Below are 26,282 nucleotides of genomic sequence, written 5' to 3'. Positions count from 1 at the left end.
TAACAGTTACTTAGGGTCAGCGTTTGTCAACATAGTAATCCTCTGCATTTTGAAGAAACTTGGAGAAAAAAAGTCTTTTATCTCACAATTATATGACAGGATAACCATTATAAATTTTTATGTATAATAAATACATAGGTGTAGTTACAGAAACTGCAAATTTTAAAATACATGATAATTTGCATAGACCTATATGTAAATGTATATTACAAACCTGATTTCAGAGTTCTTATAAAAATATTGTTATAATTTCTTGGTTAAAAACTGCAGCTATTATTTGTGAAATAGGCCTATATTATATATATTTTTCTGTAGGGCAAAATATGCTTTATTTTATAAATGGGCAATTTAATTCATGAATAATAAACATCCATTAGTGACCTCTGTATCACTCTTTATAAAACTTGAAAGAATATCTCTATCATCCTTACTATAACATTTTTTCAATCTTTCTCAATTTGTGGTGACTGTAAATTAGTCTAGTGATTAATTATACCTTCCTAGAAAAAGAAGTATTTCTGACCAACAGAAGGGTATGCATACTATTATAAAACTGAGATGGAGGTGGGGAAACTAGCAAAATACACAATTACCCTTCTTTGAAATTAATGCCATGTACATTATTAAAACAGGGTGATTGTACAGACAAGTTGCCACAAGACACTAATTACTTTTTTGCTGTTAAAGTAGTTCTGGTAATGAAAAAGACTTAAATTCCTTTGCAGAGACATAAAATGTAAAACAGATGTTTCTGTTGTTTTTTTACCCTTGGTAAAGCTGAATCACACCATCCGATGAGTTTGCATTTTTTTCACTAGATTCTCAGCCTACAGATGAAAAACATCAACCTGCGGAAAAGCTCTGGGGGGAAAATACTGGCTGTTCACCCTTATATCATGTGCTGCTATGCTGCATGTTGGTACCCATCCAGAGCCTTGTTTAATGAAAGTTACTGAGAACTGGACTGGGAAGGAAAAGAAGAGGGAATTCATATTGTGTTAATACATGATATTGAAGGGCAAATTTACTCATATTCCTGCATATCATCATGTTAAAAAATCTAACATTTAGTATTTGTTTACTATACTGGTATTGCCGTAAATAAAAGCAAGAAATGAGGATAGAGAAAGAGAACATAAACACTAAAGTGTGTTTATTTTTTATAGGAACTCAGTGGAGAAAGGACCAAGAGCAGGATTTGAAGAATGTTCTGAAGAACACTGACCAGGACATCCCATTAGTATTTGTCAGCGGCAATCATGATATTGGCAATACTCCAACCAGAGAAACAATAGAGACTTACTGCAAGAACTGGGGAGATGATTATTTCAGCTTTTGGGTTGGAGGTGTTTTCTTTCTTGTGCTGAATTCTCAGTTATACTTTGATTCTTCTAAATGTCCAGAGTTAAAGCAAGCCCAGGATGTGTGGCTTAATGGACAGCTGGCTGTAGCAGAAAAACRTAAGTGCAAGCATATAATAGTATTTCAGCACATCCCTCTATTCCTGAGGAATCCTGATGAAGAACATGACTATTTCAACTTGGAAAAATCAGTTCGTCAGGAGATAATGGAGAAGTTTCATAAAGCAGGTATTTTGTTGTATTTTTCTATCTTGCAATTTTTGTTTTAGTTTCATTGTTGATGGTTATACTGCCAGACAAAATACATTAAACTTGAATGGTACAGTTTTCAAGGAATTTTAGATACTGCTTATAAGCCTCATAGTTCCCCCTGTATCAACATTTTCAACTAAGGCTAATCATCTGTTGAAAGTACCAAAAGAATTTACAACTTGGGAGTGTAAAGTGAAAAACTCAAAGTGAGAAAGTCTGTAAAATAAATAGCAAGGATTGGATTTCACAAGTATTCACTGATAAAAGACAATCTGGATTTGGGGTTTTTTTTTTTTTTTTTCCTGCTTAAGGACTGGAAGATCAGGTATCAGGATCAGGAAAAAAAAATTAAGAATTTGTGTGTTATGTAGCCAGAGAAACAGAATTCAGAATTGCCTGTGAGGTTGTTTTCTCCCACACTGAGCCAACTTTAAATCTAGAGTGTAATATACTCCAGATTTAAAGGGAGTTGTTAAAAAGGGTCTTGCTCTGCTAAGATCAATCCTTTGTTTATCCATTACTAATAGGGGCTATTTCTGGGATGAAAGGCAGAGAASTCTAAGCATATTTTACCAAGTCTCTTAGCTTTGATGAAATTTGAATACCATGGAGACATATGCAGTAAGCAGCTACTCTTCCATGCTATTCACATTGTTTCCTATTAATTGCTTTCATGTTCCTGGAGTGTACCAGTCCCCCAAAATTTCCTGCCATCCCTGCATCAGAATACCATTTTTTCTGTCTCTATAAAAGAACATGTTATTTGGATTACTGAACAATGGAAATTGCTTCTGATACTGTTCCKAATTTCTCATATAATTGTTATGCCTGGCCTCATCCAAAACCAGCCTAATTTCCAWACTCTGGATCTCCTCCTGGTTCCAGTAAGTAGGGCCAGAATTCACAATTATCTGGGAATTTTCCAGAGGACTGACATATTTGCAGATTCAAGATTTACAGATGAGACATGCTGAGAAAACCTCATAATATCTTAATAGGAGATATAAAGATGCCATTTTTGGACACTAGGAGGATCTTGGTTAGGAATTTTGGCTTTATTATAACAGCAGGGAAATTTTTTTAATTGAACAGTAGGATTGTGTGCTTATACATGGAAGAAAGTAACACCATGTAAAACAAAAAAAGGCAAGAGATCTGAAGATAACATAATTTGAAATATGTATGTATATAAGATAGGCGTGTACATTACTGTATCTTAAATCAGTGAGTCTGTACATCTTACCCATTTCCCTTGCCTCACTGTATACATTTAATGGGTGTTTGTCATAGAGTTTTGGAGTTTTTCATTTTAAGTGCTTGAGACAGTGACTTCTAAGGTGGTACTCCCAAATTTTGCATGTGTTATATGACTAATAAAAATGGCAAATCAAAGGAACCCATGCAATATGAAACTTTTCAGAAAATAATAATCCCTCTGGGATAATTGGTCATTTCATGTATTTTCACTGTAAATTTGAAAAAGAAAAGCATTTATTTATGTGTGCTTTCTCTTTTTAAGTTAGTGCTAACATTAATATAGTGGGAAGTACTTCAGGAAGCTAGGCAGCAACATGCTTATATACTGTTGCCTGAAAATACAAAGTACATYTCAGTAAATAAGCATTAGTGTAGAAACCAAAACAGTTCTGTCCTGGAGTTTTCTGTCACCCAAATGGTTTACTAACATTTGGCAACACTGAGTACTAATGGGGAGATAACTAATTAAGAGATAAAGAGAATTACGTAATATGTTATCATTGTAGGTGGTGATTCTACTTTAGGCACTAACATTGTGTCCCACTGGACAATGCTTTAGTTTATCAGAATATATCGCATAACCTTCTTCTGCAATCAAAGTAGAATTTGTGTAGACTGAAACTTTTATCAGTATAAAATGGTGAGTCATATTTTTTCTTTTTCTGGCTAGCCTCATAAAACACTTTTGTAATGATTTATGGTGATAGTTAAGTTAAAGTACATTAGTATGCAATGCATTTGTTTCTGCGTTTAAACTTGATGCAGACTGGCTTTCTCAATACTTATTTTCCTTAGAGGGATTATTTCAGATTCATTCTGCTAACATAGATCCAGAGGCTTATTCAAAAGATAAAATCTGTAACAGGCTACTTGACTAAGCTTTAAATGATGGAGAGTGGGACAAATAGGAAGCCAGTAAAGTAAGACTGTTATGAAGAAATTTCCAAATGCCTTTATGTGTCAGCATCCCATTCTTACACTGCCTCCCGTATCTCTCATTATGCCCCTCTTTCCCACCCCCCAAATCATCCAAGGAATGACATGTGTTTTTTGGTTCTTTCATGAGTATTTTAAAACATCAATCTTCTATTTATTATTTTACACAATAACAACTTGAGTCAATAAGTAATATTCACAATCCTAAGAACCAAACATTTTGCTAATTAAATGAATAAAAAGAGCAGTATAACTAAGAATGCTGAGAATCAAAAGTTGGCTCCCAGTTTCCTTAGTAACAGAGGCATTCTGTTTCCACTTTTTTATTAATTTGAAGAGTGATCTTTTTAAGTTCATAAAATGCTGTGAAAAGATTACAAACAGGCAGTTATCATGGTAGGATAGATGCACAGGTACACAATGATACCAGTTATTTTCTGTATTTCTCTGCTTTGCCAAAGAATCATTGATCTCATTATATCCTTAGCCATTAATTTTTTCTTCCCCTCACTGCATTTGATAAATTCTTGGAGGTTTAAAACTCAGAGAACTGGTAATGAAATCTACTTTTTTTTTTTTTTTTTTTTTTTTTTTTTTTTTTTTAATTATGAATTCCAGTTTAAAATGGTTACCCCTCAATTTATTCTAGAAGAAAGTAAGTCTCCTTTTTAATGAATCTTCCAGGCTGGATTCTTCTTCTCCTACTCATCAATCCTTCCTTCTTTTTTCTCTGTCTCTCTCACTCTCACAGGGGTTGTTGTGTTTGGAAATGTTGATGCTAATAGATGGGCCCAAAAAACCAGGACCAGACCTGAAACTATCACAGTTTTCATATTTACATGTTTTCTACAAGTGTCGAATACAGAGGCATGATTCATCTGATTACAGAGAAGAATGGGAAAGGAGGGCAATAAATTAATTTAGTACCTTCTGTAAACAAATTCCCATGGATATATGTAGGAAATAATAAGATCCTTTACTGTGATGTTACAGGGGTAAAGTAAGTAACTTCAGCAAATTTGTTATCTGTTTTAAGTTTAAATGCATGGTTATTCTCTTACAGTCAGTTATATATTACATAATGTTTTTGGTTTAAGTATCCACTCATTACCAGCAGAGATAAAAGACTAACTGTAGAGGCTACATCTGTTACGAAATATTGAATTACATTTTTCACATTAGAAGTGTCCTTAACAGTTGGGCTAATTAAAGATATAATCATGTCCTTATGATAAATATTTATAAATTGAAAATCTGGCACTTGTAAAGATGTATTGCTACTATGCGAAGTTAAACCATACTTGTGAGTATCTAAGAAATCTTCCTGTGATTTTTCTTTAAATGCATTCATTTATAAACAATACTGACCTTGAAAAAGTGATTCTATTGACACTGAGRATCAACTCAGTTCAGAACAATGTTTATTATTTAAGTGAATTTATGTTTCTGAAAGCCTATTTGTAAACCTTCTGAATGGTTAGCCTCAATTTTCAAAGGTTTGCCTCCTTTACATGCAGAAGCTAAGTACAGAAAAACACCTGTGTGCAAAAACTGAGAATAAGCTGACCTAACTTTCTCATCTGAGAGATCTGTTGGAGTCAATCGATTCTGCTCATGAAATGCATATTCAGCTTTTAAGAATTTCATAGTGCTGACATAAGTAGGTTTGCATATATCTTTACATGGAAAAAGAAAGAATCCAGGTGGGCAGTTGAGCCAAAAAATATTTGATCCAAATGTCATGTTTCTTGGATAAATGTAATTAACTTATTTTTAAATTAAGCAGTCTACGTAAAAAGAGAAATTTTTCCTATATATCGCATTCATGTGTGCTTTTTTCTAGGTTATTACAAATATTTTCTATGACCTAAAAAAAAGTGGGTATTTTTGCTGAGCTACAGACAATCTTGTAAAGATGTTTTTGGCCTGAGAATCATCACTGACAGACTGAAATTAATAAGGATACTTAGCACTTAACATAGTAGTATGTGTTTCTTAATGACCCCTAATCTATAAGCAAGTAAGTGTCTGAACACATTTAAGAGCTAAATCTAAACTAGTATCTGGTTTTCCAGCAACAAAAAGTGAGAAAAGTCTTTGTTGTTCAGAATGGGATGAAAAATACAGGTAGTTTATCTAGGTAAGAAGCAATTTTTCAGTTTTTCAGATGTGGCAAAAAATCATAGACTCATAGAATGGTAAGGCTGGAAGGGACCTCGGGAGATCATCTAGTCCAACCCTCTGCGTAGCCCATATGGGGATTGAACCTGCGACCTTGACGTTAGCAGCACCACACTCTAACCAACTGAGCTAAACCTGCCCCCAAATACTTCAGTTTACGTACACAGGAAACAAAACAGCCTAACTTACTTTACTTTATTAAATGGTTTAATTTTTCATTGTTTGTGATGGTAGATATTGTAGCTTCTAACAACTTTTGTGTATTAAAAGGATGTGATACCTACTGCCTCCTCTTTGAAATGGTACAATAAGAGAGCAGAATTAAAGGRAAAAAAAAACTTTCTGAACATTAACAGCCAAGATATAGATATATTTGAGTACAAAACTAAAGCAGGGAGTGCTGAAAGCTGTTGGCGCTAAAATTTACCAGATAACATATGCTATGTTTCACTAAAACTGACACGGGAGTAATATTTTCTTCCTCCTGCCATGAGACCTCAATTTTGGCAAAGCTTTTACACCAAATGGATCATCTCAGTACTTGCTTACGTGGTGCTTTGTCAGTATTAAAGATAATATAAAAATATGCTGAACTTTAAAAGAAAGATCTTGATTTAAACAACACTTGAAAGTATGCACTCATGTATAAGTAAGTAGAGTGACCAAATTTAGTATTTTCTATGTAACTTTAGAAGAACAGTGTTTTTGAAGAAGAGACACACATGCACACACACTGAGTTTCTAAATTAATTTACTATAGTCTATAATGAGATTAAGTAATATTTGTTACTAATTTCTGAAAAGTGTTTTCTTCACTGTAGTTCTGGTAGATAWAAAAAAAAAAWYYTTTTTYTTTTTTTTGATCCTTGGAGCACATGGCTAGACAGGATTGTTTTGGTTTTGTCATGTCTGTTAGAAAGCTAGTTTTTTTTAAATGGGAAAAGTAGCTATGTGAAACCAGGAAACATGTTCATCTGAAAGATCGTGAGAGGCATTTGCAAAGAAAGATTAAGCACAAAGTGGCCTTCTATAGGCAGTCTAATTAAACTGCTGGTTTAAATAAGCCTTTAGAGGTGCTACCTACACRCTCTGGTGGTGCCTGTTGTCTTTCAAATGAGACTAAGCTGTTTATGTATCTGCACTCAGTGTCCTCCTACTGTAAATATTTTTGACTTTGATGTAGTTTGTCTCAGACCCACTGACTTCATTAGTTGTATCAGATCCTCGGTTCTTTAGTTTATATAGTGAATTAAAGAAGAGTTTTCCTTTAAGTTTGTAGAATCATGTTTACTAATAACAGTGCACATGGTATTTTATTAATTACTTTTATTATTCTATTAAAGTGCTCATAGAGCTATAAGCAGTAGTTCTAAATATTCAAGTTTATGTTACTCTCACAGCTCTTCTAATGAAGAAGGTAAGGCAGTATGGTGCTTGTAACGAGGCATACAGAATAACTGTCATATTGTCATTTAAGGTAGATGCAAGAGGTTACAAAATCAAGGGTGTTAATTCCAGTCACTTCTTAGTGAGTCTGTTTCCTTCTACTGGAGTTCTATTGATAGATCATGTTTTTTTGGAGAACAGTGTCTGAGTGAGAACTGCCTGAGCACTGTATAGGCCTGCTAATAGTGCTATGACTGATGGTTTCACATMTTTCTATGGTGCTATAACACCTGCYTGACAGATGGAGTGATGTGAGCACTCCTCAAATTATGATGAGAGAAAAAAACAATATAATGCCACAGGAGAGGTTTTGCTCACAAAGGCCACTAAGTACTATCATTATTTGCTGTGTAGTGCTAGAGTCTTGAAAAAATGATGTACACTACTGGCCTGGGGGAGAAAAAGGTATGGCAAAGACTGCTTATGGTTAATATGTGCTCTTGTACTGCAAGCTGCAAGAATATCATTTTGTTGCACAAAACTGTTTTGAGAACAGATACTGACGTTGAATTTTAAGAAGTTGATGTATGCTGGAAGTGAAGGGAAAAAGAAAAGCCAGGTTGTGCTTAATACTCCAGGGCAAGCACTCAGGAACAATTTGTCACAGGCCAGCTGTGACTTAAATGGTTGTATTTGCCAAAAACATCTCCTCTTTAGATACCTATTTCTGTATGTGTGTTTGTGTGTACACACATGTACACACACACACACACACACACACACGGTCTCTTACAGTAGCATCTCCCTGTGCCTGGATACTACTTTTATTTTGTTGTCCTGCCTATGAAAAGGGTACAAAAGAGTGTTAAATAGGCACTTCTTTTCTTTACAGAATGGCTTCTCTATCCCTTGATTTCATTTTGGCTCTACTACTATTCTTATCTAGCTCTAGTTAGTTTAAGGTACAAAAATATATATAGCAGTAACTTTTGCTAGTATAGCCCTTTTCCTTCAGTCCTTGATTGAGCAAAAGGTATGGCCAGTGAAACTAGTGATTTTTAAATAAGCACAGGTCTACTTTAAGTGCAACCTAATTTCATCATTAAACACAAATAGCTAACATAAAAACAGACTAATTGGCCAGAATGAAGATCTCTGTAGCCCACTCCGCTGTTTTTATTAGCAGACCACAAGGGAAGAGTAAAAGACAGAAGTATGTAATGTTATTTCTTCAAAATACTCTTCCAGTTTCCAACAGTATGTCTTTGAGGGACGTACTGAACTATACTGACGTTATTAATATACTGCTATTGAATAAATTCTTGTATGGATTTGTCCCGTTCACTTTTGATTTTTGAAAACTCACCTTTCACAATGGTGCATGGGAAGGAGTTTCAAGTTTCGCAGTTTGTTATGTGAAGAAATACCTCCTTTTCTTTGCTTTGAACTTTACCTGTGGTTTGTAATGAGGGTCATAAATCTTTAAATGAAATAGAGTGAACATTGCTTCATGTCAATAATTATTTTTAAAAATAGTTTATTAATCAATAATTACAGGGTGATAATCTGGATCATTTGATAAATTTCATTGCTCTGGCAGAACACCTTCATCCCCTCCCCTCCCCCCCCCCAAATTCTCTACAGAGTTCATGGGAAGAAAAGAAGGGTCTGTACTGTACCCATTACATATTTATTATTCATATTCCACTAATTTAGCCTTCTTCATTCTCTTACAGTCTCATTTGCTGAGAAAAGCATTTATTTAATTGAAGGCTCAGTCTAAATAAAGCATGCTACTGATTGCCTATGCTGATTATTCCAGGCATTCTCTTTCTAATTTGGAAAATCTACTTGCTTTTCTGAGGGTTTATTTTTATATTGGTAATTTTCTTCCTATATTTTCACACCATCCATAGCACTCACTTGAACAGTCCAAATTGAGGCTAGGCCAGTCACAATTTGGACACAGAAACATCTGACCAAAAATGTTTTCTGTAGGTTAGGAACTAGAGTTGGAAAACAATGACTTCTGAATTAGATTTTTTTTTTTTTTTTTGGAAGCAAGCCATGAAAATGAGCTTAATTATAGAAATTAGAGTCAGATACCCTTGGAATTTAAACTAGTTCAAGTCTGAATTCTTGCCCAGTCTCATCTGTTTATRGGAGAAAAACTGTTTTCTGAGTACATGTTTTCTTAAGAAATAACTTTTAATATTTCAAGGTAAGTATGGATACATTATTTCTCCATACTGTTTTAACTTATTTGGAATTCTGAAATCATTGTATATAGACTGCCTTTGAGCCTGGGACTCAATCTGTATTTCTTGCATTAACTTAAATTATCAAGCATCAAATAATGGCTACAGGATTTTTCAAGGAGTTAGGAAAACAGCTATACTTCACAAAATCTTATGATCTGATTGGATATATATTTTTTTTTTCTTGTCTTGGTTACCTAGTCTTTCATTTAGTGAGGTATTATTTGTGATCACTTCAGATCTCACTAGTATTGTCATATACAAAGTTATGCTATAATTCTTTTATTCCTGTAAGCTATTGAGCTCTGTCACTGTAAGACTTCAGACTGTCAGAAGCTAGAGACCATGGACAGAATGCACAACTGGTGCGGGACATCTTGCCACAGAGTGAGTCGCTCCCTCCCATCGATTGAAATCCCTGTATGGGGCCCTCTGATGGGTACAACTACTTCAGTAGTGTAAGCTTTGGGAGAATACTTCCGAAGAGCAGAAGGAGGGCAAACATAGCATTTAGTTTTTAAACTAGAGGGTTTTTTTAAATGAATAAACTACTCCTTAAACAGACAAGTTGGTCAAGTAACTTACTTTTTTAAAAGTGACTGTCTGCTGGTCCACATCGAAGGAGGTAAGCCACAGTCCCATTGCCTTCCTGCTCCAAACAGAGCTGGAGAAATGCCCCATCTTCCATGTTCTTGCACTTCTCTTACTATAATAGCAGTACAGTACTAAGTAAGGGAGAAAAGTCCAGGAATTATGGGAGTGCAACTGAACAGTAAGGCAGGGCTGGGATGTAATCGCTCTCATAGGAATTATACATGACAAACAGCTAAATGCCTTTGTTCTCGTACAGTGCAATTATGTCAAAATCATGCTGACCTCTTTTCCCCGGTGCTGCGAAATTGTTGTTCAGAAGGGTTTCTCAGAGTGATAAGGTATAATTTGTGGAAAGATGACACTGCAGTTTTAAATTTCTGTAAAATAACCCTACCTTCTCCTGCTAACAGACAAACTGAATTCTTCTTGCTATTCAGCATGTAGTTTCTATTCAGATAATGAACCATTTTCTGATCTCGTTCTTGTCAGAAATAAAATCTTCACCGTGCTAATAACACTAAGATAGCTAAAGTTCCCCCCCCCCCCCAAATTCTGGTCTTCAGATTTGTGCATTTCCTCAGAATGTAATCTGACTTCTGTTTAACATGAAGTTTTCATGGTATCACCTGAAAGAGATGGAAAATATTTCATATAGGACATAGTTTCTTTTAGTACATAATTCTGCTTTGGATTGTTTTCAGATTCAGATGTACTAGGTGGTGTTCATCACTACAAACGATAACTTCTTCCAAAGCAGAGCTACTGCAGTATACTTGGACATGACAGCAGTGTACCTACATTTGCTCCTGAGCCTGGTAGTCAGAGCCTTCCTTTTTCTGTACCAAACTTTTCTGTGAAACATCTAAAGCAAATTTCAGTTACTCATTTGTATCTCCTTTCCCAGTAGGTCAGTCAGATAGTTTAACAGCATCCATTATACCATCTCTGTAAGAAGAGCCCTTGTTAATACATCCTGTTGTTTCAGGTTACAAAACTGAAGAGAGCACCAGGAGAAAAAGAGAAAATGGGAAATGCTGATAAAAATTGTCATCTTACCAAAGCTGTTGAACTCTGAGAGAGAAAAATCAGTAAGAGCTTGTTTAAGTTCCTGTAACGATTACTTATTTGGCATGTTCACTTTAGAAAGCAGACGCTGGAAATATTGGGGGAGAAAAAAAATCAGTATTTTTTTAATTTGCTTTTGAGGTATCTACTCAACAGAAACCACCAAGTATTTTTACCATGTTTTTGACTTGGAAAGTGTGTCCAAATTAAGGTATGAATTTTGTTTGAAATTTGAGGGGAAAAAAAGGTGATTTCTGCTTTAAAGGCACTCTTTATGAATGAACAGATAGATAGCATCAAATATAGCACACTGAATTATGTAAGCTACTAATTGCTTTCCTCAGCACCTACCTGTTGCATTATCTAAACCACTGCGTAACCTTACAATCTAAAAGGATACCTAATGTATACATTGCATTTTTTCCCTTTAGAGTACCATAAAAACAAACTATTTATTAGCTCGCTTCATGATCAAGTTAACGAAGAGGCTAAGGTTTATCAACGTTTATTACATCTCTTCAGATGACATTTATTTACACATAGTTTTTGAGTATTTCATACATCTTTTGTATCAAAAGTTTTCCCACCTGCTATTTTAGAAATCAAGAATTAAAAACAGATCACTGCTCTAGCTACTTTTTATGAGTAGAGACTGTACCTTTTTGTGTATAGCTGTCTCTACTGAATAGCATTCAACTGACCCAAGCATATCTTAAAGCAGGTTATTATGATAGTGCCTGCAAGGACAAACACCGTGTGTTTCTCCCCAGGGTTTAGGGAAAAAAGGGGGTTTGGGAGGGGTACTAATAATTTGACAGTATTACTTCAGAAAAACATTTGAAATGAATAAATAAAGTTTGAGTACATACATCTTAAGATTCTTTTTATGTTTAGGATCAAAAGCAAGAGCAAAGTAAATTGCCTGCTTGTCATCTTAGTATTATTGCATTGACCGGTTCAGATTTCCTTCTTATGCCAACTTACAAAAGTAARTGGAATGCAGCTGAGTGAATAAGAAAGTATTATTGGAGAAAAAGCAACATCAGTCAGACTTCTATTAATACACAGCAGTGACCTTTTTTTTGTTCAAGATGTAATAGACTGTAGCAGAACAATAAGTGGAATTAACACTAGCACTGTAAATAGAGAGTACCTGAAAGCTGAAGTCTGGGCAAAATTTTCACTAGGTGGTAGCTAAAGTAGATACTAAATTCTAGCAGAGGCTGGTCTTGAGAGGCTAGAACCAAAATGGCATTCCAGCACTGAACACTTCTTTAGTGGAATTAGTAGCTAAATGACATGTACTGTAAGGGGGAATTTGGATGAAGAGTATCCATAAACACCGCTACTTTGGAATGAATCTGCCTCACATAGCCAACAGGATATAAAAAAGGGTTTAAATCACATCCTCTGTGGTCTGAGGTATTATGTTTTGGGCTGCTTGGGCACCACTCTTATTTTAGTTCTCTACCAAAATTAACTTCTTGAGCGTAGGCAGTTAGCAGATGTTAAACATAATTATGGTAAAGTTGCGGTATCTGCCGAAGAAGAAAAAAGCTGCATGATTCACGGGCCTTAAGTGTCTACCTGGTGTCTGCTGGTTTTAGGCTGAAAGGTTACTAATTCTAGAAGGGGTTCCTCAAAATCTTCTTCTGAATCCTCAAAAATGGGGAGATAAGTGTTTTTCTTCTAGCATAACTAAAATTGCTRTATTACTTTTGCATCCTCTATTGTGTTCCTTCAAGTTACACTGAAACTGTCTTGGGGTTTGGTTTACATATATGGCGATACAAAGTCTTGACTTTTGTTCCTCTTTTTAATTCCAAAGACTGAATTCTGTGGATAATGGAAAGATGTTACTTTAAGAATGCTGATGTTTCTGGTAAAAAGAAATATCTTATTTTCCTTAGTAAGCACTTATGTCCCTTACTAAAGGATAGTGTGACATGGGTTTTCATCTCACTATAGTTTTATGGTTGCTACTTTTTTATAAGTTTTTTTCACGTACTAGAATAGCCTTGCTTATCTGCAGAAAATATAAAATACTGAAAAGAACTTACATTATTACAGTAGCACCGTCACCTACTGGAAGGTAGTACACGTATCTGCAAATCCAGCTGGTATAGTAATCAGGCAGGCCAAACAGTGCCTAAATGTAGAATTCCTGGTATCTTCATTTAGCTGTGACTTAAATCTGCAGGTAAAGAACAAGATACAGTAAGGTCCATGCTAGGGGTTTGCCTGAGAGTGGAATCTAGAACATTGCTGGAGCTCATAGAGCCACCTTACTCAGAGGCTGCAATAAGCAGCTCCATCTACCTGATCAAGACTTGTTTATTTAAGTAAGTACATTGCCACAAAGGAAGATTCATCTCACTTCAGCAGCTGGAACTGTCCTTCACAAAGCTTCCTCCAAGTTCAGTTTTGTGCTCTGTTTTGGAAGGTAAGAGCAAAGAATGCCCAAATACCACCCCCGTAAGCAGTTCTAGATGGGCACTTATCTGTCGCTATGCAAAAAAGGAATGTAAGATTCACTGGAGACAAATATGTGTGTGTTTATAATGAGAAAGAAAGAAATGCTGAGTTCTGCTGCCAGAATTGCTCAAGTATTTTACATTAAACAGTCACTGTAATAGCCTGCAAGATGGTAGGGAGCTGAGAACTGATTCCACATTTTAAATTATCTGTAGCATCAGTTGCAAAACAAACATCCTTATATTATGATTCTAAGGATCCAGATAGTACCTAGAAAGCATAAGCTCTTTAAAAGAATGGTAGCATACAGAAGCTCCATGGCATAACGGACTCTTCATAAAGTACTGGGATTAAAAACAGAACTGTTTTGCTAGGTTCCTGCAGCTGAGTCAGAACAACCTCTTGAAGTTTATTATGCTGAATTACAAATGTAATTTTTGCACCAGATAGGTATGTTGCACTAAGCAAAGAGTAGCACTGATGACTGCCTAGGATGACTTTCTACAAGTTCTACCTGACATTAATCTTCATGTGCCACTAACATGTTGTTTCATTCTGTTTTCTACTTTCAGTCATTTGATATTTACATAAGGTTGGGATTGTGATATATCAGTACCTGTGCAGATTTTACCAAGCACACAGCATAGAATTTTATTTTGGGCTTTTCCGAGCAGTCTTCCTGTATACAAAAATCTCACATGACTGAACACCCTCATACATACCACATGTCTCAGAGAGCCAGGGCAGTGGGCATCTTCCAGACAGTCAGCAGCAGATGACAGTGGCTCCTCAGAATGCCAGTTATATTGCCAGTACCAGCAGCCCTCAAAGCTCCATCAGCTGTGAATACCCTGTAAAAATAAAGTGAGAGTCTGTGGATTTGAAAGGCCAAAGAACTGTGAATCATTTTTATTTTACCAGGTTAACACAGGCTAATTTCTACTGTGCTGTTAGACACTCAGTATTAGATGTGGGAACTGGAAAGGTAATTTAGTTATAAGTGCCTGCATATTTTAAACTGGGCTTTGAGCTTAGTGTGTTGAGCAAGACCCTCACTGTGTGCTGAAAGAAAGAATGCCATGAGGGAACACCTCACACTGCCCTGCAGCAGCTAGCAGCTGCCCACGTGTATCCCAAGTGTGACTGAACCATCACTCTTCCACGCTACCCTACTCTGGAACAGCCACGTCTTTAGAGTATTGTTAGCTTATTTATCTTTCAATATAACTGTGTTTAGCAAGGTTCAGCATTTATAGATTATTACCAGCAAGTATTTCTCTATCATAACACAGCAGTTTTTCAGCCAGCATAGCAAACTGTATGGGCCTACTTCCCCTTTTAATATGAAAGATTCAATTAGATAGTCACCTTTGATAACCTGCTGGCCATCTAGTCATATCTGTTGTTATAGGATAATTGTTGCATTTTTTGAATAACTCAGTATTAACCTAATATATTCCCGGATGCTTAAGCAGAACCATCAAAGTGCCTATATGACTAAGGAGCACATAACCTATTSAATTTAAATAGAAAAAAAAATACTTCTAAATCATGTAGGTACTTTTGAAAATGTCACTGGCCTTTATTTTGTCATCAATTGTATCCTAAATCAACAGCAGGCTGAAACTTTTTCTGTAGCAATTTAACATATAAAATTCATTTCCAYGAATGTGTTACTTATCTGATAATAAGTAACAAAATTTCCAGTATTTTCAGCCATCTTGTCCAGTAAATTTTCTATTTCAGAACAGCACAGAATAGGAGTACATACAGCCTCAGAAAGAAGCTGTGACAGTCTGACATAAAAGAATCTTAGATTGAGCACACCAAAAAAACAAAACAAAGAACCCCCACAAAACCTCTGTAAAAACTGCTCTTTATACTTACTTCACATTTTTCATTCTCCATTTACATGAAGTGATTTGCACTGTATTTGAAAGCAATACACATTACCAGTAATAAGATGTAGAACTGCATTCCAGTTTGATTTATTGTGACATGCCTTTTTTAAATAAAAAAAAAATAGATCTTGCCCAAGTAGATTGCCACAAATACCTATATTACGATTCTCCTACCTAGAATTAAGTTAGATTCTCAACTCTGTTGTTAATAGTCTTTCAGATTCTGACAAGCAAGCTAAGTATTTAGCATTAAAATCATATATATGAACTTTTTTTACTTTTATGATTCATAAGACTAATCAACACTTAATTGTTTTGTAGTAATAAAATCATCTGATTAAGATGTATAAAATATCAAATGAGGAGAGGAGTAGTGTGAATTTGACCTGTAAAGGCAATCAGAAAGGCCATTCAGGAAATCAGAACAGAACAGCCTTGTTTGTATCCCACACTAGGTAAATGTTAATTCATGTGATTACTGTGCTTAGCTCTTCTTGCAACTTGTCAACCTTTCCTTCTTGGTTGTTCTCATCATTCTTCCCCTCCCCACATTATAATGTGCAGCTTCTTATGCTTAGAAGGTTTCTTTTATGTATCATCTGATTTGTTTTCTTATTCAAGGCATCATCTCTGATACATTCGCAGTATCTCTGTGGAACAGATTAAAAATTATCTTCTCAATTATGTTYGTTTCTTTTGGCTTTTTTTTTTTTTTTAAGGTCACTTGTCTTGAGTAAACAGGCTTAAGCTCTCCTTAGTGAATTTTCTCCACGTTAATTGACAAATACAGCTATATGATGCTTGTCTTTAAACTCACCTTTCAGAACCACCATTCTTTAGCCAGTTATTTATTACTGTGAGGTTTTTTAGTTTTGTTTTTTGGGTGGAGGGGGTCGCTAATTATAAAGAGCGTTCAATTCTTTCTGGCAAAAAGGAGTAGCAAGATGACAAACATCTTTCTTACAGCAAACAAAGCAGTATGACTCCAATAACCCTAAAGAGAGTTAATGGAGCAGAATGTTATTCTTTTACTAATAATTATTTAGGAGGCAAGTTCAGGTAATCAGGTTCCTTTTGATTTCATAGTTAACGAATCACTACAAAAATGAAGGTAAACATGCCATCTACAGCTGTACTTGCTAGAGAATTTTCTCTACAACACTCAGTGGCTGTGTTAGCCTTAGCATATAACCTCAACAGCATCTTTTACTGCAAATACTTTTTATATGTAACTGCCAACTAAACACATACTCTTTTTTTCTTTATTTTTTAACAGGCATTAAAGCTGTATTTTCTGGACATTACCATAGGAATGCTGGAGGATCCTACAGAGGATTGGAAATGGTGGTTTCATCAGCAATAGGATGTCAGCTGGGAGAAGATCAACACGGGCTTCGAGTAGTTGTTGTCACAGCTGAAAAGATTGTTCATAGATACTACAGTTTAAATGAACTGAGCAGCCAAGGAATAGATAAAGATCTTGTGGATATGCTTGCTAAGCAAAATTAGGCTGTATCAAGTCCCTTTTAACGCAAGTGGTTGATGTGTGTTTTTCCACATTAAACAAATAGGAAGTTTCAGAAGTTTCCACAATCTAAAGATACAGATTTCTGATTGTGCACCATGCCCCAACACAACTCTCTATTTGTTTAAATCCTAAATAACAAAGCAAGAACGTTGTTGAGATGTTTCCCCTTTAGAAAATGAGACCTCTGAGTAAACGGAAAAATAGCAGAACAAATACGGTAATCTATCCTTGAAAAGGACTGTTCTAGGACATTTTATTCTGCTTCTGGACTTYTTTTGTTACAGAGGAAGTATATCCAAGAATAAGAGTAGTTGCTTCTAGATAACCCTGCAGTTCAAGTCTATTTTAATTTGATATTTAAGTCATTTTAAAATCAGTAAATTTAATCATTTCTATTACACTGCAAACAATAAAGATGTGCCATGTTTTTACTCCAGAGGGACAAATCTAAAACTCAGTGAAATCAACAGACTCCCACTGACTGTTAACAACCTTTAGATCAGTCTTTGTTGTTTATAGAGGTCATATTTTCTCCCATTTTCCATACTCAGTCCTTCAGATACAGCAGCAATAAGAGAGAAAACATACTACATTTTGCAAAGTCACAGCTTGGGTTTTCATTATATTCTGATTTTATGTTATGAAACATCTATAAATGATACTAATACAGATGCCACTGACAGAAATTAAACATGGAACAATTATTTTCCTTTTGAAATTTAATGACCATTCAATTAGCATATATTATTGCCCTGTTTTCAAAAGTTGGAATCTTGTACAGAGAAAATATTCTCTGCAGAAAACTATCTTCAGTAGTCACAGTTGATCCTAGACAAGTGGAAAGCTTTGATTTCTAAATGCATTTTAAGAGTGCTTTGTTGTAATATTATAGCCAATGAATGTTAAAACCCTGTAAAGGGCGAATTTTCTTTGTTGGAATAASTCTTAAAAAAAACAAACGATATAACAGGATTAAGAGAAAAACTACATTCTAAGGTCACGTGCTGCAAACTGCCTAATTYTGTAGCAAATATGTCTGATTTGTTTACTGTTAAATACAAAAAAAAAACTGCCTTCATTTAACTAACACATACCTCTTTTTTTTTTTACATTCATGTATTTAGTTGAACATATTGTAATACCTGTCACACACAGGTTAGCCAACAATAGAACTAGCACTGCTTTATAATCTGAAGATGGAAGAACACAAATAAGACTGGCCAAAAAAGTAATGAATCACACACAATCCCCCACCTGCCAGTCTGATACAGTAGGATACTACAGAAGTTAACAGATGGTGAGAGAGGTGATATACTATGCCAAAGCTTTAGTTTCATTACATTTTAGGCGCAACAGTTTTTAGCTAACAAGACACTTCAACATTTATCTGTGGGGCTGGTGAGATTCTAAAATTAATTCTGTAAAATTTTGGACAGTTGTTTTCCTGAAAGAGTGAAACAGCTGTTCCTGTAGTCAGACAGGACCAAATGTGGGCTACGTTCCCACGCTATTGCCTCAGCATAGGTCATGTTTGATTCAAAAGGMAAGGAAAGGATTCTGCTTTTATTCTCCAACTAATTTTGCTTAGCTGAATGCTTTCAGTCTTACTTTCAAGGACATATCTGGGAACTGAGAACTAGATACTTAGAAATAGGTAGATACGTAAGTACCAGTTCATCGGTAATTAAGTTCCCATTATTTCTAATACTTTTCAGAAAAACTGGCTGTACGCATACATGTCCCTTAAGTCACAAAGTACTTTTAAAATTTGGTCTTATTATACAGGAGCCCTAGTAATCACAGCTAATTAACGGTTTGTTGAAGTATCTGATGCTACTGTATGTTTTGCGTAGGGAAGAACAGTCTCTCTGACTTAAATCTTTTAACTGTGAGTTTAAATTTTAAGACTGAGGTAGTATCTGAGGGAGCTGAGCTAATCTAAGCATGCCATGTTCTCTTTACTCTGGCACAGTATTGTAAATCAGAATGTACGAAATGTTTTAGCTGCTTTTTAGTATGCCTGTTTATTAAAGGATATAATTTTAACTGAATGTATGAAGCTTGAGAGAGCCAAACTTAACATCAGGAGAAAGTCTTTCTATAAATACGAAGATTTTAATAGTATCTGCACATAGTACTTGCACAATTATTCTAAAAATAATTTCAAAGTTATGATGTATTAATATAAAAAAAGAAATGTTTTATAAACAATGTTTCATGTTTTAGAAATAATTCAAGTTCTCTTTTATTTGTGAACAGCATTTTATCATTAGAAATTCAGTGATGTTTTGTCATGAAACTACCACTTAAGTACAAATCTGGAGTTCAATTAAAAAAAAAAAAAAAGTTGCTTTCTTCATATCCCAAGTATTTTATTTAGTGATTTCTAAGAACACTTTGTTAAATTCATTTGTAAAAATAATATCAGATTTGTCTTCAGTTTTTAGCAAACAAAATAAGCATTTGTCTTTAGTTTGTAGCTAGCTTTGTAAGATAGCAAAGTCAAGGGGCTGTTTTTCAATACTTTTTTTCAGACTAGCAATACTAGATTTTGATTTAGTATTTATAAATAGTAAAATTCATGAAAAGCTAAAGGATTGATCTATGCCTTCAGTCTCACAGCTACTGTATACATTTTAAGATCATAGTGGTTTATGTTCAGATTCACCCATGAACAATGCTGAAATCAAACACCCATGTTCCACTCCTTCCAGTGAGCTGGAAACACCATGCCACTGTTGCTGCATGTTCCCTTCTGCAACCAGAGGTGGGATTTTTCAGATTTGCAAAAAAGGCTGTAATGAAATCCCACTGTCTTCTGTTCAGATTTCACTCTAAAAACCAACTTCTGCAAACTTACTTATTCTTATATAGGTAAGTTTAAAAACAATTGTTCTAGTACGATCCTTRTTTAGCTTCATCTGAAGTTTGACAAATCTTTAATTAATGGATTTTCTGACTATCAAATTCTAGAAGAATAGTCCTACTACGGCCTCCAGTATTTCCAACTTGCTGCTAGTGCAGCTGCTAAGCTCATTAGCCCTATCCTGGAGGTATTTTTGTTGTTGTTAGTTATATAAATCAAAAGCTATTGGATGTGCAGTCAAACAGGAAAAATACCATGGGCAACAGGAGATCAGACAGGCATCCCACCTACCTGTCTTTGTTGCCAAAGGCTCRAGATGGCTTCCACCTTCATGCAACACTGCTAGATGTGGACCTACTGTACCTCTGGGCAAAAGCAGAGAAGATAGATACAAGCATGTAGAGCCAACCTTAATTTTCTATGTGGTTTAATTGAGAGAGAGAGAGGTCTCCAGTGGCAGCGATGGCAGCAATTCTATTCAGCAATAACAGATCTACCATACCTTCTTCAGTGGAAAGATCCCTGTGTTTTACCATGCTCTTCAGAGATTATTTCCTGATGTAGGCAGGTCACACCTTCCTTTTAGTTGCTTCGCACATGACAGTAGTACCCCTGCCATCTGTTGTAACAGTGCAAAGTCAGTTATTTAAAAGCTCTATTTGGGTTCCAACAAATTAAACTTTCAAATTCATATATAGCTAGTTCACAAGATAACATAATATGTAGGTAGGTCAGTATTTTATGTAGACATCTAAATGTTCTGAATATATTTTCAGTGGCCTTCAGAAAGTAATAAGTATCTCAATTACTAAAAACTGGCATCAAGCTTTTACCAAGTATTTTAAAATCACAGTAGAAAGTAAGAAAACCCATACTACACTGCACTGTAGCTTCTAGGTGATTTTTTTTTTTAATTCAGCACTTTTTTATGAGTATTTCCCTGTATAACTAATAGAAAAGGTATCATGAGTTACTGGAATGCACGTAAGGCCTACATTTCTGTCCCACCTGGGGACAGGTAAGCTTTACAAAGTAATTTACTCTCTATTATTGTCTCCTGAATTAGATGGCAAAGCAAAAATACCCAGGGATATTATTAAGGACTTAATGACAAACGTGATTAGCTTCACTGGAAGAAAAAAAAAAAAAACACTCAAAGTTTTATATTTGAAATATACAAAACATTTGTCTTGGTTCTCACCTGGCAAGTTTTCAAAAGGAAGAAAATTAAGATGTCAGTGATGAGCAAGTTGCTTGCATAACAATTCACAGCCGAGTAGTGATTCTGACAATACAACACCAGCTAACATGAGGGAATGGACATCAGCAGTACTGCRAGCTTTTCTACCCTGTGTCTCATTTCAGTGAAGTAACAGTTCCTAGCATTAGCGCAAAAGGAGCCTACCATTTCATTTGTTGCTCATTTTGCTGCTGCCTTAGTTTAATGAGCGTGGTCAAAGTTAGCACACATATTAGATTTTCAAATGCCAGAAAGTTTAAGACATTCAGAAACTAAATAAAGTTACTTCCCTTGCAATTCACATTGTTTTTAAAAATTTCTGATTTTGAATGACAATTCAAATGCCCTAAAATAGCTTGGACCCAGTTTCTAAATCGAGTGGATAAGTACAAATATAACTTAAGATGAAAATGTGGCCTCATTTATGTAATAGAAATTGTGGGAAGAGAACACTAACTACAGTGCATTACTGAACATTACTGTATGAAGCAAAGTGTTAGAAAAATAAAATGTGAATATGCTTTTTTTTTTTTTTTTTTTTTTACCAGCATAGATGACAAATATTTTGGATTACTTTACTTTTCTAAGCATAATTAGCTAATTTAGGATTAATACTGAAGCCTTAACTAATTAGAAATGGCAGAAGTTCTCGTGGTCACAAAGCTTCATCTTGTTTATGTAAAGAAAAATAATTCACATTGTGTTAAATTATGAAACAATTCACCTATGGAGACACTAATTATCATTTAAGAAAAATATCTCTTGATGCTGAGGACATACATATTTCTGTGTCTCCAGCAGGGCTGATAACTAACTCCTTGTCAGCATACAACTAGCTTTAAAGCAAAATGCCACTAAAACTTCAAACTGCTGATGAAATAGCGAGCAACTGAGTCCTCAGGCTCTTCTCCAGGCTCAAGGCCGAGGAGGAGAAGGAAAAAAAAGAAAAAAAAATCAAGTGACCACAATTCGCCTTGGTTTCCTGAAAGCAACTAAAAGGCTGGCATAACCTCTGGTGACTATAATTAAATATGGAAAATTCATATTAGAACATCAGAACAACCCGTGAAAGTAACTGAATACCACATAATGAAATATGATCTGTGGTGGAAACCTATGAACAAGAGGCAAGTTTAAAAAAGAGGTTTTGGAGAACAACATTGGTTTGTCAGTTTCATTGTAAGCAACAAATTTAAGAACCCTCTCCTTGCCAATCTTTGAAAAAGTTCAGTAAGTCCTGAATACGTGTTTGAATACTTTGCATACTGCCTGTCTTTAGTTCATTTGGTTCCAGGATCTAATCTTGCAAGTTCAAATAGATGCAGTATTTTGATAAGATTAGAATATTCAACTTCTGGAGATCACAGACAGAAAATAAATGCTTGGTACCTTGTAAAAAAAAAAATTACATTTCATATGGGGAATGGGCTCTCACAGAAGTGAAGTCTCTTCTACCATCTCTGTTTGCAAGGTCACCGTCCTATGTTCACTCTTACTCAGTGCCTGTGTTCATACCTCAACATAACAACTCGTTTTCAAAAGTCTGTGGTTTTCTAGGTATTATCCTCAAGTAGCTGAGTTTTATTCTGCTATGAGAACAAATAATTTGAGATGCATCTAACAAAAGCAAATATACAAAGCATTAAACACTGAAGATTTCACTGCTTAAAAATTCAGTTCCTCATTCTATGTTGTCATTGTACAAGCTATTGAAGACTAATGCATCATTGTTTCAGCTAATCTTAATGCTGTGGATAAGCTTCTTTCTTTCTTTAATGCTCTCATAAACCTTCTTTTCAACTGCCACTTGAACACAGTAATATCCTTTAAAGTGATACATTTACACATGTATTAGTTACCAGAAAGCTTGCTTGCCAAAGAAACCCTGACATCGCCTATTACCTAATGAAACACATGCTTATGTCGTAGAATTATCAGTTTGCATTAGGAAAATTATAGAGAGGGAATTTTCACTTCAATAATATTCTGCAATCACTAGAAACTTCCTTGTCTATCTACTCTAACCTGATATATGAGACATCACATCATAGGTAGGTACAGGAATGCAAAACCAGGAATCGGGGAAGTTTGTGGTTTAGTCTGCCACTGTCCCAGTCCTAGTGGCCATGAATCACAACCCAAACACGTAACATCCAGCAGAGGGATGGCAAATACGAGATCTCCTGAAAAAGAATTAAATACAATAAATCTTTTTATGGCCAGCCATGTAAGACCTCACTGCTGCACCTCCGTGTGCCCACAAAGCAAGCAAGCATGTGGCAGCTTCCACATCCACCATGTTTTAAATTTCTTCCACCAGGATTTTAAAAAGATAATAGGTGCTACTTGCTTCATGCAACTAACAGCAGCGTTACAGCGAAGAGGTCTGAACAATGAAACATTTATGTGGGGGGTTTTTTGAAATGTTTTTGATTGTATGTTTTAACATTTAAAGTGATTTCTTATTATTACTGATGAAGGACACACTAGGAATTCACATTGTAATCTAATTCTAATCCCATTTTCCCCAACATAAAGGGGTTTTATTGTTTTTTAGTCATCTGAAGATTAGGAAATTCCAATCTGATGAATATGGCCACAGAGCTCTCATATTTTCCTTGGAAGACACTCCATAAAAACTGGGGGGAAAAAAACATACAATAGAGAAAAAGCATTAGAGCAGAACACTAAATTAGTCTTCTGTCTAAATGAAGTAAAACTCCAATGCAGCAGATACAGATAGGGGAGGAAAAAGCAGAAATAAAGCAACAGAGACAAAACCAAAAGCTTTTCAAGACGCAAGAAAAACATACCCAGTTTGTCTGAAGAAGAAAACAAACAAGAACAATTCAGAAAACCATTCCTTTTTTTAACTGACATTTTCATTTGTTTTTCTAGAAGTCATTTCCTCCTCTAGCACTCTGTCAAATGCAGATAGCTTAGTACATTTGTAGTAATAATCGGTTATTTTTCCTCTAAGAGGCCTATTACAACCTCATCTTATTTGCCTATTACAACCTCATCTTATTTAAATTTTAGTGTTGTTATGTCAGTTTTGGATAGCCAGCAATTCAGACACCCATCCTCTATATATACACCAATCCTTCTTGAACCTTGTTTAGAAACGTATAGTAATGTTGAAAATATAATGTGGCCTTTTAAATGAACGACCAATGGCATCACCTGTGTATATTCAACTCTTCCTCTTTCCTTTTCATTAAAAAAAAAAAAAAAAAAAAAAAAAAAAAAAAACACAGAGAGACAGAAAGATATTCAACACTGCTGTAATGGATCGGGATCACTATTATGGCTGCTTGCCTATCCAGAAACTTTGAGTGGTCACTGTGTCTACTGCACACTGACTTTGAAACCAATAGCTCGTATTTGGGTACAAAGGTAGTACTAGCACAGTACAAGAACACGGTTAGAGAGAGAGCACGCTACAAGCACTGAAGTCAACAGTAGTGCAACAGGAGACAGTACATGAAGACTGCGATGAATCTTCTACCCTTTTTACAAAGCCTTCTTTGTGAGCAGAACTCAGTCTTATCTTTTTATTTCAAGTCTTGGGCTGTCACAATCCATGAGGAGGAGATGGATGTTCCAGTCTGGTCATTTAGATTACTTCCACAACAACAGTGAGACCTCCAACTGGTAATTCATCTTAGCCTGAAACTGCTGTGCAAACTTAAGAAATAGCTGCCCCTGAAGATGCTTCCACTGACTCCTGCAAGAATCCAGGTGGTTCACTTAGACAAGATTCCTAACCTTCAGCTAATGTTAGGCTAACAATGGAGGGAATGATGTCTACCTCCATGCACACCTAGCTCCTACCTGCAAAGGTGGAAGGCCAAGGAATGGTCTAGAAGCTACTGGGAATTGGAAGGGGCTGCATCTGTTTCAGAATCACCAAAATCCTTTTTGCAAGAAGGCAGCAAGGCCACAAAGGCTACATGCTGCAAATATAAGGAGCAGCCATGCTCCAGGTCATGTGGACAATCTTAAATCTTAAAAATCTTTAGAAATAAAAATAAATAAGAAAAGGAAGATTCTCTTGCATGCAGATGTTAAAGCTGCTAAGGTGTGTGAAAGATTTTGTGACAGTTTCAAAAATGTAGTACATTAATTTGCGTATCTGTAATCAATCCTTATGCAACTGTAAATTTCTATTAAAATACTGTCTGTGAATCTCCTAACTTTGTTTTCTCCCCTCTTTCTCTACCATCATCTCCTTTCAAGCCTCCCATGCCTGTAGGCTTATTTCATACTTACACATTAGACCAGGGCTTGAGCTCTTACCGTGTGGAGCCAGCTTCCATCCAGCAGGCTGTGAACTGCAAAAACTGCCAAAGAACATATGGAGAAGGGCCACATTCCCGCAGCTGAAAGTGGGCACCACTCCCTTCTCAGCGACACTCCTCAGGTGCAGAGGCTGCTCCAGCAAGCTCTCTGACTAGTTCTCTGGTGGTGAGCAGCCAGACATGCTGTACGCTGTTTGTCAATATGGATCCTCACAGCAAGAGGAGGCAATTTTCAAGAAAAAGCAATTTTCACTGTAACAACTACATGAGTACTAGTTAATATTGCACATATCATACAGACAAGTTCCCCAACTGCCCTGGTGTTCAGTATGTTCAAACCAGAGTTGAGTATCTTCTTASAGTTCCATGTATCCCACTATATCCTTTTTAAGCACATGTTGTTCTGAATGCAGATTTTTACATTCTCCTTCAAGGAGTTTTACAATATCACTAAAAATGGTGATAAGAAAGAGCTCTATCCTGCACTAAAAATGACTTTTTCTCAGTAGACCGCTTCATCCCAGTAACGACTAGATTTTCAATCACTTTTTCATGACAGCAAAGAAAAAGAAAGAACAGAGAACCCTGTCTGCTACTGTGACCTAATTTGAAAGCCGAAATAGACTGATTATAGTTTAGAGAAGAGCATTCATTTTCACTGTGTAGCAATTTAACCCAGAC

General features: G+C 35.5%; 1 protein-coding gene across 3 annotated transcripts in view; it reads left to right on the top strand.

Moving 5' to 3' along the window:
• The window catches only part of CPPED1 (calcineurin like phosphoesterase domain containing 1), a 51,953-nt gene extending 32,431 nt beyond the window's left edge, over positions 1-19,522 (top strand). Inside the window, exons 3-4 of one of the 3 annotated variants that reach the window (XM_085302861.1) lie at positions 1,167-1,589; positions 16,943-19,522. In XM_085302861.1, the coding sequence (XP_085158987.1) occupies positions 1,167-1,589; positions 16,943-17,175 (656 nt within the window). In that variant the 3' untranslated portion in view covers positions 17,176-19,522. Of the gene's footprint in view, positions 1-1,166; positions 1,590-4,557; positions 4,807-11,210; positions 11,314-16,942 lie in introns of those variants that run through there. The other 2 variants (XM_085302876.1, XM_085302868.1) reach the window with 2 other exon arrangements.
• Positions 19,523-26,282: the final 6,760 nt, after the last annotated feature.

Source organism: Rhea americana, unplaced genomic scaffold (genome assembly GCF_003343005.1).
Source record: "Rhea americana isolate MKP2758 unplaced genomic scaffold, rheAme1 scaffold_10, whole genome shotgun sequence".
In the NCBI taxonomy this organism is placed as follows: Eukaryota; Metazoa; Chordata; class Aves; order Rheiformes; family Rheidae; genus Rhea; species Rhea americana.
This window is presented reverse-complemented; position numbering and strand designations above follow the sequence as displayed.